Source organism: Bison bison, unplaced genomic scaffold (genome assembly GCF_000754665.1).
Source record: "Bison bison bison isolate TAMUID 2011002044 unplaced genomic scaffold, Bison_UMD1.0 scf7180017860456, whole genome shotgun sequence".
Classification (NCBI taxonomy): Eukaryota; Metazoa; Chordata; class Mammalia; order Artiodactyla; family Bovidae; genus Bison; species Bison bison.
Genome location: NW_011491028.1, coordinates 2,423,665 through 2,441,925, shown reverse-complemented (window position 1 = coordinate 2,441,925; position 18,261 = coordinate 2,423,665). Strand labels below are relative to the sequence as shown.

Sequence of the window (18,261 nt, the reverse complement as noted above, 5' to 3'; positions counted from 1 at the left end):
GAAATGGCAACCCACTCGAGCATTCTTGCCATGGACAGAGGAGCCTGGCAGACTACAGTCCATGAGGTCACAGAGTCAGACACAACTGAGCGACTCTATCCTAATAGTGCTGGGTACTTGGCACCAGCCCCAGATATGCCCCTCCGGGCCAAGTCATGAAGACAGCTCTGTGGGGACTCAGCCCCACCACTGAACTAAGGAATAAGACCAAACCTCAGAAAAAGAACTAAACAAAGTGTAGATAAGCATTCTACCCAATACAGAATTCAAGATAATGATCATAAAAATGCATGGATAAACACAGAATTTCACCAGAGTTAGAAAATATAAAGAAGAACCAAACAGATCTGAAGAACATGGTAAGTGAAGTAAAAAGTACACTAGAATGATCACCAGTAGATTAGATGATAAGTGAAGTGAAGTGAAAGTCACTCAGTCGTGTCAGACTCTGCAACCCCATGGGCTATACATATACAGTCCATGGAATTCTCCAGGCCAGAATACTGGGGTGGGTAGCCTTGTAGCCTTTCCTTTCTCCAGGGAATCTTCCCAACCCAGGGATCGAATCCAGGTCTCCCACATTGCAGGCAGATTCTTTACCAGCTGAGCCACAAGGGAAGCCCAGAGGAACAGATAAGTAATAGAAATCACACAAGCTGAAAAGAAAAATGAAAAAAGGATTAAAAAAAATAAGGATAGTCTGAGGCCTCTTAGACAATACTATGTGTACTAACATTAAAGAGAAAAACACATTTCTGAATCCATTCTACTAGGCCAGCATTGCCCTGATACCAAAATGAGATAAAGATACCATTAAAAAAAAATTACAGGCCAAATCACTGGTGAATATAGATGCAAAAACCCTCAACAAAATGTTAGCAAACCAAACTTAACAAAACATTAAAATGATCATAAGCCATGATCAAATGGGATTTACAGCAGGGAATGCAAGGATGGTTAATATCTGCAAATCAATTAATATGATACTCCACATTAACAGACTGAGAAATAAAATATCTCAATAGACACAAAAAATCTTCTGACAAAATTCTGCATTGATTCATGATTGAAAACTCTCAACAAAGTGGGTATTGAGGGAAAATGCCTCAATATATAAACATGACATATCCACAGCTAACATGATATGAAAAGCTAAAAGTATTTTCCTTAAGATTAAGAACAATATAAGGATGCCGACTCTCATCACTTTTATTAAACATAGTACTGAAAGTCCTAACTATAGTAGTCAGGGCAGAAAAGAAATAAAAGGAATCCAAACTAGAAAGAAGCAGCAAAACTGTTACTGTTTACAGATGGCATGATATTATATATAGAAAATCCTAAAGATATCACTCCACCCCCCAAAAAAAAAACCCTATTAAAACAATAAGTGAATTTGGTAAAGTTTCACAATACAAAATTAATATACAGGAATCTACTGCATTTCTATAAACTATCAATGAACTATCAGAAAGGAATTAAAACAATAGCATCTATAACTGTATCAAAAGAATAAAATACCTAGGAATCTAACCAAAGAGGTACAAGAGTTGTATCATGAAAACTAGAAGACATTAATGAAAGAAATTAAAGAAAATAAAAACAGTTAGAAAGCTATTTCATGCTCATGAAATGGAAGAATCAATATTGTTAAAATGAACATACTACTCAAGGCTCATCTACAGATTCAATGCAATCCCTAAAAAAAAGCATTTGTCAGAGGAATAATAATTCTAAAATTTGCATGGAAACACAAAAGACCCTGAGTAGCCAAGGCAATCTTGAGAAAGAAGAACAAACTTGCAAGTATAACGCCCCTTGATTTCAAACTATACTGTGAAGCTATAGTAATCAAAAAAGTAGGTACTGGCACAAAAACAGACACAAAGATCAATGGAACAGAATATGATGCCCAGAAATTAACCCAGGTTTATATGGTCAGTTGGTTTATAACAATGGGAGCAAGGATATGTCAATACATGAGGAAAAAAAGTCTTTCCTATAAATGGTGCTGGAGAAATTAAACAGCTACGTGCAAAAGAAATTGACTTTCTCGTACCATATACAAAAAATAAACTCAAAATGGATTAAAGACTTAATTGTAAGTCCTAAAACAATAAACTCCAAGAAGAACATATACGCAGTAGGCTCTCTGACATCAGTATTAGTAATACAGTTTTCAAAATGTCTCCTCAGTGAATGGAAACAAAAGCAAAAATAAACAAATGGGCTACACCAAACTAAAAATCTTTTGCACGGCGAAGGAAACTGTCAACAAAACAAAAAGGCAACCTATTGAATGGGAGAAATATTTGCAAGTAATATGTCCAATAAGGAGTTAATATCCAAAATATACAAGGAAACCATACAACTCAACATAAAAAACCCCAAACAATCAAATTTAAAAAATGGGTGGAGGAACTGAATAGACATTTGTCCAAAGAAGACATACAGATGACCAAGAGACACTTGAAAAGATGTTCAACATCTGTAATCATCAAAAGGAGATGCAAATCAAAAGCACAGTGAGAATTTGCCTCACACCTGTGAGAATGGCTATCATCAAAGATACCATAAACAACAAATGTTGGGGAGGATGTGGAGAAAAGGGAACCCTCCTTGGTAGGATTGTAATTGGTATGTGTGTACTCAGTCACTCAGTCATGTCTGACTCTTTGTGGCTCCATGAACCTCCTGCTCGGCTCCTCTGTCCATGGAATTCTCCAGGCAAGAATACTGGAGTGTGTTGCCACTCCTTACTCCAACGGATCTTCCCAACCCAGGGATTGCCCCTCATCTCTTGAATCTCCTACATTGGCAGGCAGATTCTTTACCACTACTGCCATTGGTATAGGCAATTACAATTACCCAATTTTTATAGATTCCTATTAAAAGTAAAAAATAGAACTGCCATATGATTCAGCAATTTTACTTCCGGGTATTTGCTCAAAAAACCCAAAACACTAATTCCAAAAGATGTATGAATTCCCATGTTCATAGCAGCATTATTAGCCATAATAAAAAGCCCAGATATGGAAGCAACCTAAGTGCCATCAATAGACAAATGGATAAAGAAGGTGTGGTGAGTGTTTTATATAAAATATTGGCTATAAAAGTGAAATCTTCCCATTCGCAACAACGTGGCATACTTGGTAGTATGCCAAGTGAAGTAACTCAGACTGAAACAGAAATGCTATAATATCTTACTTATATGTGGAATCTAAAAGCAAAACAAACAAACTAAACAAAAAAAGACCCATAGATACAGAGAACAAATGTGTGGTTGCCAGAGTGGAAGGAGGTGGGGGTCATAAAATAAGGGAAGAGGATTTAAGAGGTACAAATGTTCAGTTATAGAATAAACCAAGGGGATGTACTATATAGCATAAGGAACATGGTGATATAATATTGTAATAACTGTAGGGGGGCAGATGATTACTAGATTTATTGTGATCATTTCATAATGTATGCAAATATCAAATCACTATGTATTACACCTGAAACTAACATAATATTATATGCCAACTATATTTCAAGAAAAGCTTACAGGAAACCTGGATTCTAGTCTTGGATCTTTTAGTAATAGGTTTATGATTAGTCATATAACCTTACTGGGCCTCAGGCCACCTCTCAAAACATGAAGGGCTAAACTAAATTACATCCAAGGGTTCTAGAAAATTCTATGAATCCGAAATTTGACATAATGTACATTTTAAAAGCATATTAGTTATATTTAACTTAATGGAAACAGTCCAACAAACTTGTGGCAATAGCTTGGGCCAAAGGATAAAGGGAGGATTTCCCAAGTAACAAAAAGGTAGCTTAAGGAAACGGGATGATTCACTCTGAAAGCGTGACCCTGCATTTATAGTACAAGCATATTCTGCTGGGAGGTGAAAGTTTCATTTATTCTGTTCTCTCAACCACAGCACCTGAAGGAGGTCTGCTTATCTATTGTATTCTCTGTGTTACTCATTTTCAAAGACTACGCTATCCCAAGTGGCTCAGTGGTAAAGGATTTGTCTGCCAATGCAGCAGACACATGTTCAATCCCTGGGTTGGGAAGATCCCCTGGAGGAGAGAATGGCGGCTCACTCCAGTATTCTTGCCCAGAAGACCCCATGGACAGAGCAGCCTGGTGCGTTCCTCTACAGTCCATGGGGTCACAGAGTCAGAACACAGTTTAGTGACTGAGCACGCATACACTGGATGAAATAGCAGTAGCTTTCCCAAGAAGAGCGTTAAAACAGGCCCCAAGGCATAAAGGAAATCTAGGCAGTCATCCTACTTGTAATAGCTGGACAACAGCAAAACAGGAATGACAAATATTTTCTCTAAACAAAATAGCACAGGATTTAATCAGGCCATCCATGTTACATGGGATAGCATAAAATCATTTCTTTATTTTTGACATTTTTTAAACTGGGAAGAAAGAGTTTTCTAAATAATTCAAGATTTAAGTAGCCATGGTCTGTATAATAAGATTTCAGTAGCCCGTATTTACTTCAAATTGAGGTAATTTATGGAATTCATGATAAGGTCTGTAGTAAAAAGAAAAATTCTGTAAGTGAAGATGGAAGGAAAGAAGAGGGGGAAGCAAGGGAAGGAGGGAGGGAAGGCAAGAAAAAAATCCTGGACTGAGAGAACTGTTTGGGTCCTCTTCTATAAGATAAACTGAGCCAAACTGGGGTGCAGGGAAGCATGCTTTCTCTATTCCAGTTACAGTTCTCAATCAGATACACCAAAAGAGACAAAAGACCCATAATAAAACTTTTAATAGCTGAGTAAATGAGTATACCAACTCTTACACCCTCTAGACATGCATGAGCCCTAGCTTGTTCTGTCTCCATCATTTTCGTGTTCCCTTATTGCCAGACATCGCTTCACAGCTTGAGATACTGACCTCAAACTGACCTATGAGATACTGACCTCAAACGCTGTGTTCAGCAAACAACTTAAACAGCTCTATTCTATAGCAACTGGGTACAATAACAAAGCTGAAGCAGGGTATAAAGGAGACATAAAATCAGCATAAAATTCAAAAAGAAGAAAAACATGAAGTTGTGTATTAAACACATGTTTATTTAGATCTACAAAGAACTAGATTTACATTGAATAATTATACATTTAGAAAATAAAAGCTTTTTAGTGTAAAACACAGTTTTAGCGTAAGAAAACATGCAGTAAAAAGGATAATCTTTAGAGAGAGAGTAAATTAGCAGTTGCTGGAACTGAGAGTAGGAATGGAGAGTATTTGCAAATGGGCCACAAGAGTTCTTATTAAAGTGATGGAAATGTTCTAAAATTGGATTGTGGTGGTGATTGTACAATTTTGTGGTGAATAGATTATACCTCAACAAAGTTTTTAAGGAATTTTAAAAAGAAAAGGCCCCAAAATATGTGTATCTATATTTTCTAGTTCTTTTCTTTATTAATTGTGTGATAGTTATGTTTTTAATTTACATTTTAAGGAACTGCATGTCAGAAATGCTTTTCTTTCTATGCTTATCCTTATCTCTTCAATAAAAGTTCCGCAATTAGTCAAAACTATATTTCATTTTTACTCTAGTATTGGGTAACTATTAACATTTTTAAAAACAGTTTATTCTTTTTTAATGACTTCCCTATTTTATGACTTTTCTTTTAAGCCCTAAGTTCAAAAAAGTTGTGTCCAAGTAAAGGTTGGATTGTGGGTCAAAATTTAAGTAAAATGTATATACCTATCACAAATTCTTAAAACTTTTCTAGTCAAAATAATATGTATTTGCTGGGTAATGTCTTATTATTTTAATAACATACAAATTACAATCATACCCAAGTTCATGTAATCTGGAGCCTCATTTTCCTCACTTACGAGAATAAAACCACATTAGTTTATAGTTGCACATATTGGAAGACCAAATCAGATGGTGTATGTGAAAATACTTTGAAAATTAAAAGTGCTATGTAAGAATCATTATCATTATTACCATGAATTCCAAGATATGTGGGAATGCTAATTAAAAGGGATACTTTTTTTCCCTGATAGCTGTTGGTAAAGAATCTGCCTGCAACGTGGGAGACCCCGGTTGGATTCCTGGGTCAGGCAGATCTGCTGGAGAAGGGATAGGCTACCCACTCCAGTATTCTTGGGCTTCCCTTGTAGCTCAGCTGGTAACAAATCTGCCCACAATGCGGGAGACCTGGGTTCGATCCCCTGGAGAAGGGAAAGGCTACCCACTCCAGTATTCCGGCCTAGAGAATTCCATGGACTGTATAGTCCATGAGATCACAGAGATTTTGACATGACTGAGCGACTTTCACTATAAATAGCATTTTACTACTATAATTCATAATTAAATCTGTTTTTAAGTTAGTTGTTCCTACCATCTGAATGAAAAGGAATAGGAAAAATTTATCTGTCTGAATTTAAGAACGTTTTTCTTTCAATAGAGAAAGAAAAAGCAATATTACTGCTGTGACTCAAATAACATTTTTGGACATGAAATACTTCTGCTGCTAAGTCGCTTCAGTCGTGTCCGATTCTGAAATACTAATGTGCCCAAATATTCAGGAAGCACTGACTGACTGCATTAGTGAAAGAAAGTTAAATTTTTTAAGGGCACAGAAAGCTTCTATTCTACAAAGTAGTTTTGGATTGTACTCCTCAACGTTTCCTAACCAAAAAAAAAGATAACTTTTGTGAGAATTACATTTCACTGTGTAAAAGTACTATCAAGTTCAGGAAGCGTTAAGCATAATCTTAATTAAAAACTTGTCTGATTTTACACTGTTGTTAAAACCTCTTTTCTCACTAGTTATCCACAGTTTTATTACTTATCTGTCTCTCTACATTACAAAGTAATATCATAGATTTCTTTCCCTCATCTATGTCTGACGCTTAAGAAAGAACCTGTGGCATCTGTTTTGTTCCATAGGATACACAGGGAGAAACAATGAAAACTCGTCACTGTCTGTATGATTCATATCCAAATGACACAGAGAATGGAAAGGCTGGACAATGAGTTAAATACGAAATTCAGAGTTTGAAAATTATTCAGCCATGAGCACAGAGGTGTGGCCCTGTTGTAAGCTTTTTTACTTAAGATTTTATTCATAATATTAAGTGCTATTATGTATAATAACCACTAAGCTATCTATATTAATGGTCAGACATATCAATTCAGAACAAAGAACCTAGAAAGAGTGATTTGTCTTATCTTTTTTCATTTGACTCCACCTGCCATTTGCACAAGTGATGATTAAGACAGTCTTTTCATCCTTGTTTTCCTTTCCAAGGTCACCACACCTGTCATGAAAAGTGTCCATAACCCCATTTTCTCTGTAACTTGCCTTTAGACCTAAATTCAGTTCTATGGCTAGTGACAAGAAACATAAGGAAATACATATTTTCTTAAATTAAAGTTGAGTAAAAGATGTGCGAAGCAGTGTTCATAGAGGAAATAGTTTTCATTTTAATTTTTTAAAAAGACATTAAACTTTCAGTTTAGAGGAAGATGAGAAAGAGAGCTCCATACTTTTCAATTTTTAATTACAACATGAACAAAAGTTTGGATTCTTTTATGGAAATCATTTGCAAATGAAAGAACACTTGTGATTTCCCTTAATAGAGAATTAGCATTGATACATTTTTACTCAAAGGGCTACTTTGATTTCAGATTGTCTACCGAAATGTGAAATTTAAACATATTATTTCTCTTTCCTACAGTACTTATTTTATTTTCTTAAATTATCTTCCTTCATCAAATAATCAATTTCTTTCCCTTAAGATTTAATTTCTATGTATAATCTCACTAATATAAAGAATTACTATATGCAATAGTTTTATACTGTTAAGTATTTCACATAATTCCACTTATTCTAATACTTAATACTTAAAACACCACACAGATGGAGTTCAGTATAAGTTGACACTTCACTTTCTTTTGCTTATTGACTCAGTGAAGGTTTAAAATGAGTTTAAATGACACAGAGAGAATCATATATGGCAAAATTCTATTCTCTGAGATATGATCAGATTAATTTATGACAGTGTGTACATTCTAGTCACACTTTTAAGATGTTAGACAAATAAACCTTGTAATTTTTTAAGAAATGGTTACATACTGGAAGACTTTTAATCAAATGGCTTATAATCAGATCTTAATATCCTAATATATGGTATACTCGAATTTCACCCTTTCTGAGACGTGGGTTCGATCCGTGGGTTGGGGAGATCCCCTGGAGAAGGGAAAGGCTACCCACTCCAGTATTCTGGCCTGGAGAGTTCCATGGACTGCATAGTCCATGGGGTTGCAAAGAGCTGGACACGACTGAGTGACTTTCACTCACTCACTCATCTGACCCACAAAATCTCCTGATAACTTAGCTCAGTGTTTAGCCTAATATATGACACACATCAGTGGCAACTAGGGACGTTAATGCAAGGAGAGAGTATGACTTAGCCATGAACTATAAATGTATACAGTTGATTAGATACACTGAAATATTCAGAATCATCTTTCTTCAGTTTATTTCCAGAAGGCAAGACCAATCATTTCATTTGATTTAAGAGGACACGGCTATTTTCAACACTATTAACAAATAGAAGATGTTTTTCCCTTTCATGGAAGGGATCTGTCACTGAAAGTGTTTATATAAAATTTTCAGGGATGTGGAATACATCTTGGCACAAAGTAAACTACCTTATTCAGAAGTGAAATTATGATGTTTATTTCTGGGAGCACTGCCACCTAAAAATAGCCTGTCTAGTCACCTTATAGTATATTCTTTTATTTCATGGGTGGAAGTTCAGGGTTGAGTCTGTGTTTATTTGCGTTCCTCGCTTGACCTAATGGCCAAAAATGCCCGATGCCTAAAAGTACATCTGCTTTAAGAATATAATACGGTTATACCCTGTCAATTGGTCATCTAGTATTTCTCCCTGCTAGCTCACACAACCCCTCGTCAGGCCACTTGCTTTGGCGTCCTGTGAAAACACATGGCCTTCTGTGCTGTAAACTTTTCCTGGAATGGCCTTTCCCCCGAACAGCCTTTTCTCATCTATTTAACTCCCAACCTATTCTGTCAGCTCCAGCTTGAGTTCTGTGTCTTCTTAGGACCTCACTACACCATCAGCTCCAAATGCTCTCTTCTTGAAATGCTGAGAACCCTTCTGCATGATTTAGAATTTAATACAGTTCTAAAAGATTTCATTTGCTGTTTTTCATATGTATGGATCTTCTTACTCAGGAGAAGGCAAGAAGTTCTTTGAGGGTAGGAATCACACCTCATATTTCTACATCCCACAAAAAATGTTTAGGAAATTTCTACTGGATAAACTTTTTGCTGCATGTGATGTGACCATAAATTCACTGGATTAAAAAATCAAATTTATGTCATAGAAAACAAAAAAGGTGAGTGAGTGGATTAATTGGTGATAAAAGAGTTCATCCAAAATTTATCTCAAGCCTTGGAAAGACGCGTCCACTGCCTTCTAGATTTATGATGTGTGAGCTTTAGTCATGTCTGACTCTGTGACTCTAAGGACTGTGTCTTGCCAGGCTCCTTTGTCTACATTAGTAGTTGTCCCTTAATATTCTGGAGGGATTGGCTCCAGGATCCCCTGTGGATACCAAAATCCTCAAGTCCCAGATATAAAATGGCGTAATATTTGCATATAACCTAAATTAACCCTCCTGTATACTTTAAGGATTTCCCTTGTGGCTGAGACTGTGAAGTGTCTGCCTACAATGCAGAAGACCTGGGTTCAATCCCTGGGTCAGGAAGATCCTCTGGAGAAGGAAATGGCAACCCACTCCAGTACTCTTGCCTGGAAAATCCCATGGATGGAGGAGAGTGGTAGGTTATAGTCCATGGGGTCGCAAAGAGTCAGACACGACTGAGCGACTTCACTTGGTCTTGGTGTACTTTAAATCATCTCTTCTGTGCTTATGATATCCAATACAATGAAAATGCTATATAAGTAGGTGTAAGTACAGCACAGTATGTAAACAGTTGTCAATACAATTAAATGCCATGTAAAATGTTTCTGTGTCAAATTCAAGTTTGTCATTTTTCTAACAGCATTTGCCCACATTTGTGTCCCTGGGTCACACTTCGGTGATTCTCACAATATTGGAAATTTTTTCATTAGTATTTGCTATCATAATCTGTGGTCAGTAATCTTTGATGTTACTACTATGACTCACTGAAGATTCAGATGATAGCATTTTTTAGCAATAAAATATGTTTTAATTAAGGGAGGTACATTGTTTTTCAGATATAATGCTTTTTCATACTTTATAGACTACGGCATGGTATATACATGGCTTCCCTAGTGGCTCAGTGGTAGAGCATCTGCCTGCTAAGCAAGAAATGTGGGTTCAGTCCCTGGGTCAGAAGATCCCTGAAGAAAGAAACGGCAACCCACTGCCGTATTCTTGCCTGGAAAGTCCCATTGACAGAAGAGCCTGGGGGCTACAGTCATGGGGTTGCAAAAGAGTCGCACACAAGTTAGTGACTAAACAACAATCGTATATACATAACTTTTATATGCAGGCCAAAAAATTCCTGGGACTTGCTTTATTGTGATACTCCCTTTATTGCAGTAGTCTGGAATTGAACCCGCAGCCCCTCTCAGGAATGCCTGTACTGTGACTACACTGTTACGTTCAGTTAGCATTTATCAGATTGGATTTTCTTTGGCTCTCTGAATAACCTGTTTTCTCAGAAATCAATACTATTTATCACAACTAATAATTTGTGTCAATTTTCATTCTTTTGGAGAATAAATGAGGGTGACACGTTTAATAATAATCCTAGTAGGATATGGCAACCCACTCCAGTATTCCTGCCTGGAAAATCCAGTGAACAGAGGGGCCTGGTGTGCTACAGCCCACAGGGTTGCAAAGAGTCGGACATGACTCAGAGACCAACACTGTATTGACTAGAAAGGTATGTCTAGAGAAAAGGCTGTATTAAAATGAGGCCATTTTGAGTTTTCACCCGGCATAGAGTCCTGATTCACTGGTTACTGAGGACACAAGGCCGGAGGACGGCAGGGTTTTCCCCAGGCATCGTCTGCAGCATAAACTGCCGTGGCCACAAATGCCAGCGTCGCTCAGTGGTCCCACAGCTATTCCATTTCACTGTCATGCTTGTGGCTTGGCAGCAAGAAGCTCTTGAAAAGTTTTCATCTTCTGTGGGGTTTCCCTGTAGAGTTAAGCTTTCCCCTTTCATAACAATGAAACAAAACTCTGTTGACTGAGCAATGGGTGTTTCACCTCATTTCTTTCTTTAATCATCTCTTAGTCCCTATTTTTTTTAAGTTGGTGTACATAGTCTTCCACGTCACTTTCATGTGACACAGAGTGACTGAGCAGCTGGGAGAAATGCTGAGAGTGTATGGATACACACGTGTACAGCACATAGACCCTGTTACACTACTGTGGTTGTGAGTGTAGGCAGAGTTCTCACAACTTGCTACTACATTGCCCCATCCTGGGCAATCCCGTCATGGAACTGCGGCACAGGTGAAATGCGAGGTGACCTTTGCCCTCCACTTGGCAAGAGCCAGACCCTTGTTGTGCCCAACCAGGGTGCCGTGGTTTAAGAAAGTTACGGAGAAAGTGGATATGATTTAGGATTTTGCACCAAAAATGATTTCCTATCCAGAGGTTAAGGGGTGGGGCTTTACAATTTAGAAGAGAAATGGATACGTTAGAGCAGACTACTTCAGGTTCACAAAGGTTTAGTGTGAGGATGACTGAAAATTGTTTCCCATCTGCACTCATGACAGATCAGAAAGTAAGGAGCTTAGTGGTTTGGGGGAATTCAATACAAGCTCTCATAGTAGGTCATTTGAAGACCTCAGGCTCTTTCTTATATTGGGGAAATGCGTGTATTCTCAGGACTTGGCCTGACAGTGGTAGAAAAGAGGAAAATTATTTCATCCCTTCCCTTTTCTATAGGCAAAGCCGAAAATGATCAATGGGTAGTTATTATTAGCATATTTTAATAATAATAATAACACTGCCAAAACGTACTAACCTATTATGGGGAAGGCACTGTTTTATGGAGTTTAACTCATTCAATCTTTGCAATCTGTTAGGCACAGACCCTTTTATTATTCTCAATAAAAAAAACCTCTGAGGCTCAAGAGGTTTAAGTGAATGACTAATCACACACAGTTGGCAAGATCTGAATCCAGAAAGACTGACTCCAGATTCTAGCTTTTAGCTGCCATGTCATACTGTCTCATGTCTATTTTTCCCTCCATAGATATTTTAACACTAAACTAGGAGCCACAAAAGAGAAAAGAGACTCTCTGAAGGTTTGACAGAGGAAGAGGTGAATAGTGGATCATCATAAATACAGGTTCTTGAATTCTAACAGACTTTTTTAAAAAAAGAAAACAAAGGTATACATATGATAATGAAGTGTGACACTTGTCTGATTTTATAATGGTGGCTGTTACTGGCGTGACAGAATCTAAATATTTTTAGAAGTCAGAATGATTACAAAAGAAATTCTAGTTTAAAAGTCAGTAGTTCTGGGCAATAACAACAGCTCTTTCAGTGCCCTGTGATCTTAGGTCACTTATACACATTACTCCTGACTTCTTTCCTGTGAAATGTGGATTATACCTCCCAGAGTAGTATAAAGGCAAAATTATACACAGGATATGAGAGCAACTTGAAAATTATAAAGCTGGGTTCAAATAAAAAGCTTTATTATTTTAGTAAGAAAGTAATATCAATTTATCAATAAACATACTATCAGTTTATTAATAAACTGTCTTGCAATAGATCATTTTATGAGAAGTATACCAAAACGTTTTAGGTTATTTATGTCAGTATCTTAATGTTGTTGATCGTCTGTCTTAGAAATTCTAAGACATTCAGGAAGTCTTGCTCTTTTTTCCATGTGCTGAGCACATGTTGCTCATACTCTGTGGGTTTACTTATTACTTGGCATGATTGCCTGTCCCAGAAGACTGTGAGTCCCTAGAGGCAGTGGCTATTTTCTATTAAACTTTGTATGTCTCAGCAGAGAGCTGGCTACATAAATATAAAATAAATGATGTAGAAAGAATATAATCCAAGAAGACAGAGATCATGTTTTCCATATCACTGTTCCTATATTTTATCCAAGTATGGTGTTCTGGAATAGGTTTGAATTGCTGAATAAATAGATTAAATATTTAACATTTAAAGTAACCACCACATATCACTGCTAGATTAGTAAATTTGACTTGTATCAGTCTACTCTGAGGGGCTTCCCCGGTGGCTCAGACAGTAAATAATTCTCCTACAATACAGGAGACCTGGGTTTGATCAGTGGGTTGGGAAGATCCCCTGGAGAAGGGAACAGCTACCTACTCCAGTATTTTGGCCTGGAGAATTCCATGGACAGAGGAGCTTGGCAGGCTATAGTCCGTGGGGTCGCAAAGTTGGACACAACTGGGCGACTTTCACACACACAATCTACTTTGAAAAGCAAGTGCCTCTCTGACAAGAGCAAATGAGAGTAAATTCGAAATGTGACCATAAAGGAATGAGATTAATTTTCACTTGTGATTTGTAAAAATCAATCTCCTTATTTTACACTTATGTCTTGTAAATTAAGAGGATTATATAGATGTCTTACAGCAGTGCTTATAGCTTTAACGATTATATCATACATTAAAAAAAGAAGTTATTTCACTGAAGGTGCTATTATAAATGGAATGTGATCTTCTGGAAAATATTCTGTAAGCAGGTAGCCCTGAGAAAGCAATTCTTCAAAATAAAATACGTACAGAAAATAAAGCATATACCAGGTCACAGAAAGGAAAGCAGTATAAATGACTTCCCAAAGGTAATGGGTGTGAATAAGACGTGTCTGAGAGTAGTTGAAATCAGTTATGCTAAAGTATTTATGAAATAGACTGAATAACTTAAGAACAGAACTCCCATTCATATAAGGCCTTTACTTTAAGCTTCTTGTCTCATCACTGAAGAAATATTTAAGTTTCTATTATTTTCCTAAATTATGTGCTCATCTCTAAAATTTGGCAGTAGACCATTTCAGTAATTCATCTGTCTGAAAAATACCCCTGCATCTAAGTTCATCTAAATTGACATAAGTGATAAAATTAAGAAATGCTAAGAAGTGTTTGAAGGGTATTATATTAAGCAAAATGACATGAACATGATCTGTATATCAAATGATAATAAAACTACACTTCTAACTTCTAATAGGAAATAGGGTTCATAAATACAAATTTCTTAGTTCTACATACCCAATTCAAGAGTTTATAATCTTATAATCTATATCTGGGAACATTTTTAAAAAGACTACTATTATAAAAATTGTGGTAATTTTTATAATGTCACTTACCTGATCAACATTACTACTGAAGTAAGGGTTGGTAGGTTCAAGGTATAACTATTATGTACTTGGTTGGTATTGAGAGAGTCAGTTCCTAGGCAGCTTGATAAGAAGTCCGGGTGTCCCCAAGGAGAGAAGGGTCTGGATTCTCAAGGAGGAGGAAAGGACAAACTTTTTTTCTCTCTACGTTCTTTAGGCTTATATAAAAATAATGTATCCTGCTTGAGGACAGTCTCTGGAAAAAAACCTTCTGGCTAATCCTGTTATCTTAAAATGTAAATTATGGCAGTGGGTCTAGTGAGGTCTTTAGAACTTCCAGACATTCTTTTGATTCACTGTAATAAGTAGTTAAAAAGTATATAACAACTCCATTGCTAACACTAGTAGGGGGCACTCTTTCTGCCCCCTTCTGATGTCTATGTCAGAAGCTTTCTCTATCCCTTTTATACTTTAATAAAACTTTATTACACAAAAGCTTTGAGTGATCAAGCCTAGTCTCTGGCCTCTGATTGAATTCTCCTCCTCCAGAGCCCAAGAATCTCTGTCTTTGGTGGTTCAGTAACACGTGCATTACTTTGTATACATATGTAAAATGAGTTCATGTGAAGGATATACTGCATCAAAATAGCACTCTATAAAATCAACAGGAATATCTCACATGCACCATTTGCAGAGAGGAGTGAAGGTTAAAATTCTGTAATCACAACAGAACAGAACTGGCTCTATCTAGACCTGCCGCCTACCTATGAAGGGTGTGAGTATTACTCTAATGGGACATTACAGTCTCCTGGGTGGTCACCAGTGTCCTCACCATGATTCCCTATCAGCTATGACAACAGAATGTGTAATTGCAGTCAAAGGGTTGAAGCCAAGCTCCTAATTTTGGAATCACCAAATACATGTAAAAATGAATCATCACAGAGAAGAATATTTTTCATACCCAGTAATTAATATTATAGGATAGTTAGTAAGTGGCAAGAACTGGGGTAGTGGATTCTAGGGTAATAGTGATCACTGAAATGGCTAGTCTACACTGAACAGTGAAGATAACTTGGATATTTGGATTATCCCACTTGTTCTGGGAAGTGCAAGATCACACAATATGACGTCACTTCAGAGGTTAAGGACATACCCTTCTTCCTGGGATGTACTAGTTATACCTTATACCTAGTTATAACCTATATGATTTCCATTAGTCTACAAACATTTGTGTAAAAGTGTGAAATATAATATCCATGAGAAGAAAGTTAGGGTGAACTACTTCCGATTTCCCTCCTGGGATGAAGATTATAATAAATATGTATGTACTCAACCATGCAGTTGCATACAAACACATGTGAATTTTGTCTTTTTAAACTGCATTACCTTTAATATGCCCACTTTGCGTGGATGTGCATGTGCATTCAGTCCTGTCTGACTCTTTGCTACCCCGTGGACTGTAGCCCGCCAGGCTCCTCTGTCCATGGGATTTTCCAGGCAAAATTACTGGAGCGGGTTGCCATTTCCTCCTCTGGGGGATCTTCCTGACCCAGGGATTGAACTTGTGTCTCTTGAGTCTCCTGCATTGGTAGGTGGGTTCTTTACCAACTGTCCACTTCAAGTCTTCCTTAATTGGGTGGTTGTTTGTGCCTTCTCACATGTTTGAGGGAATTTTCTAGAAGTTTTCCACTATCAGCTTGGCATTTGATTATGCAGCTTGAAGGGGTTTCAGTGTCTTTAAGTGATTTCTAATATTTCAAAAATCCTAAGTAAATTCTTGTATTTCGTAAAAGATCTCACTGCTAACGCAAAGGCTCCCAGTCTGAAGTTATCAGACCTCTTAGGAGACCACAGTTATAATGTTGATATTTTTATGGTCAACTAAAACAGCTCTTTTGTTGTACAAAGTCTTTAAAAATGATACTGAAGAAACTATAACAGCCATAAAATTAATATCAAGGAGATTCTGTCCTTTATGCTATTTCATAGAGAGAGGAGTTTTTAGACACAAAGAGCAATATAAACAAACACACCAGACAATAAACACGTCATGGTTAGGAGTGCTATGCTCTGCGCCCTTTCTACGTGCCAACACTCCCCAGTGCTAAGATGTTCATGTGTAACACTGTCATCAAGTCTTCACCAGCTATATGAAGTTATATTTTATCACAAAATCAATATTTTTGAAAAATAAATCTAAGATTGCATTAGTTTAGCAGGGTTCAGAAAAGAAGGAGGTTTTTTTCCTAGGCCCTTATTTGATTTTCACTCCTATAACTGAAAATATTTGATCCCCAGAGGCACAGTATGAAGTCAGGAGTGGAGTCAGAAGCAGTATTACCTACCGTAGTACCTCCAGCCAGTGTTAAGGGAAGCATAATGCAAGTTCAATGCAATACGCTATGGCTCTAAACACTTCTTGTCTAATACTGAAGTAAATAGCATAGTTGTGCTATCCAACTCAAAAACCCCTACTGTAGCACAAATGGACAAACATGAAAATAGTTACTGTTGCCATCAGGATTTTTGGAAGGGGATTTCAAGCTACTTTTATGGAAGGGGATTTCTCCTGTCACCTGACGGCAACAGTAACTATTTACTGAACTGCGCACAGTCTCAGGGAGTTCCTAACATACTGTACTGGTGTCTAATATCAGGGATCCTCCACGTTCAGAAGAGTGGCCACTAATCGAATTCTCAAATATGGTTTTATCTACACAGTCTGGAATGCAGCAACTAGAATACATTTTTTCCTAGTTTTTGTTTTTAAATTTATATTTTAAACAGACACAATAGAACATGCTTTCATCTGGTTTACCCCACACTGATACAATGTGTTTAATGTATAAACTTGTATCAAACTGTCTTCTTAATCTTAACACTTAGCTCTGTGTGTGTGTACATGAAATAGAAATATGTGTGAAATATATAAAATATTCAAACCATATTATCTAATACAGTTATATATATATGCACTGTAATCTCAGTAGGTACTTATAACTACAGAATCACAGAATAACTACACCATTTACTTAATTTTTAAAGCAGTGGTGAGAATAATTATATGTTATATGCATAAGTATATACGACATGTAAATATACCTCATCTCCATTTATATATACATAAATTTATATTTTAGTTATTATGATTATAGAGTGCATAATTAAGTTAGTGAGCACTGCTCAGAACTTAGTAAGTAAATAAAGATCATAGAAACTCAGCTGGGTAAAAAGTGCCTTATGACTCCTCATTAAGTAAATGTGTTTACCTTCCATTTATTATGAAGAGGTTTTCTGAAAAGTAAATTGATGTTTATTTTTTGTTTAATGATTACATGATATAGTTCACTTTGTTGAAAACTCTGATATGCTGATATGAAAGTATTGGTACGGATTTAGGAACAAGAGTAATGAATGATTAGATAGAGAAGAAAAAATCTTTGGAAGAAAAAAATTAAAAAAGAAGACAGGACTTTCAAAAGCATTTAAAGAATGATTACCTACCAGTTCTACTCGTCCGAAACCTCCAACTCCAAGGGTGTCAATGATGTTGAAATCAGACAGCTTCAGGTTGGCGAAGAAAGCAGCTTCAGCTTCACATCTGGAGTTTTTGATGCGAAAAAATGGAAATTTCTTAGAGGTGCAAACACGAGTACCACGTACAACTGTACCGGAATGACATGACTGTGAGACAGGGTTTACCTGCTTAAATTCCATCTTGCTTTTAGAGTCTGCGTTTTCTCATACTCATAATTTTTTTTTTTTGGTCCCAGTTGTGCAGAATACCTAGATTTGAGCTTCTATTTTCAAAGTAGAAAAATACAAAGTACCCACTGCATGCCAGTCATGTGACTGATAAATCCAGTTATCAAATCAGAGTTACATCTCGGTGCTTTTCTACGCGTCTTCTTATGAGCACAGATTGTTTGT

The 18,261-nt window shown here is 36.7% G+C and overlaps 1 protein-coding gene across 3 annotated transcripts in view; it reads right to left on the bottom strand.

The window, feature by feature from the left end:
* Window positions 1–18,261, bottom strand: part of PRKG1 (protein kinase, cGMP-dependent, type I) — a 1,420,729-nt gene that overhangs the window by 35,520 nt on the left and 1,366,948 nt on the right. For all 3 annotated transcript variants that reach the window (XM_010832219.1, XM_010832218.1, XM_010832220.1), the window contains one exon: window positions 17,836–17,932. In XM_010832219.1, the coding sequence (XP_010830521.1) occupies window positions 17,836–17,932 (97 nt within the window). The remainder of the gene's footprint in view (window positions 1–17,835; window positions 17,933–18,261) is intronic.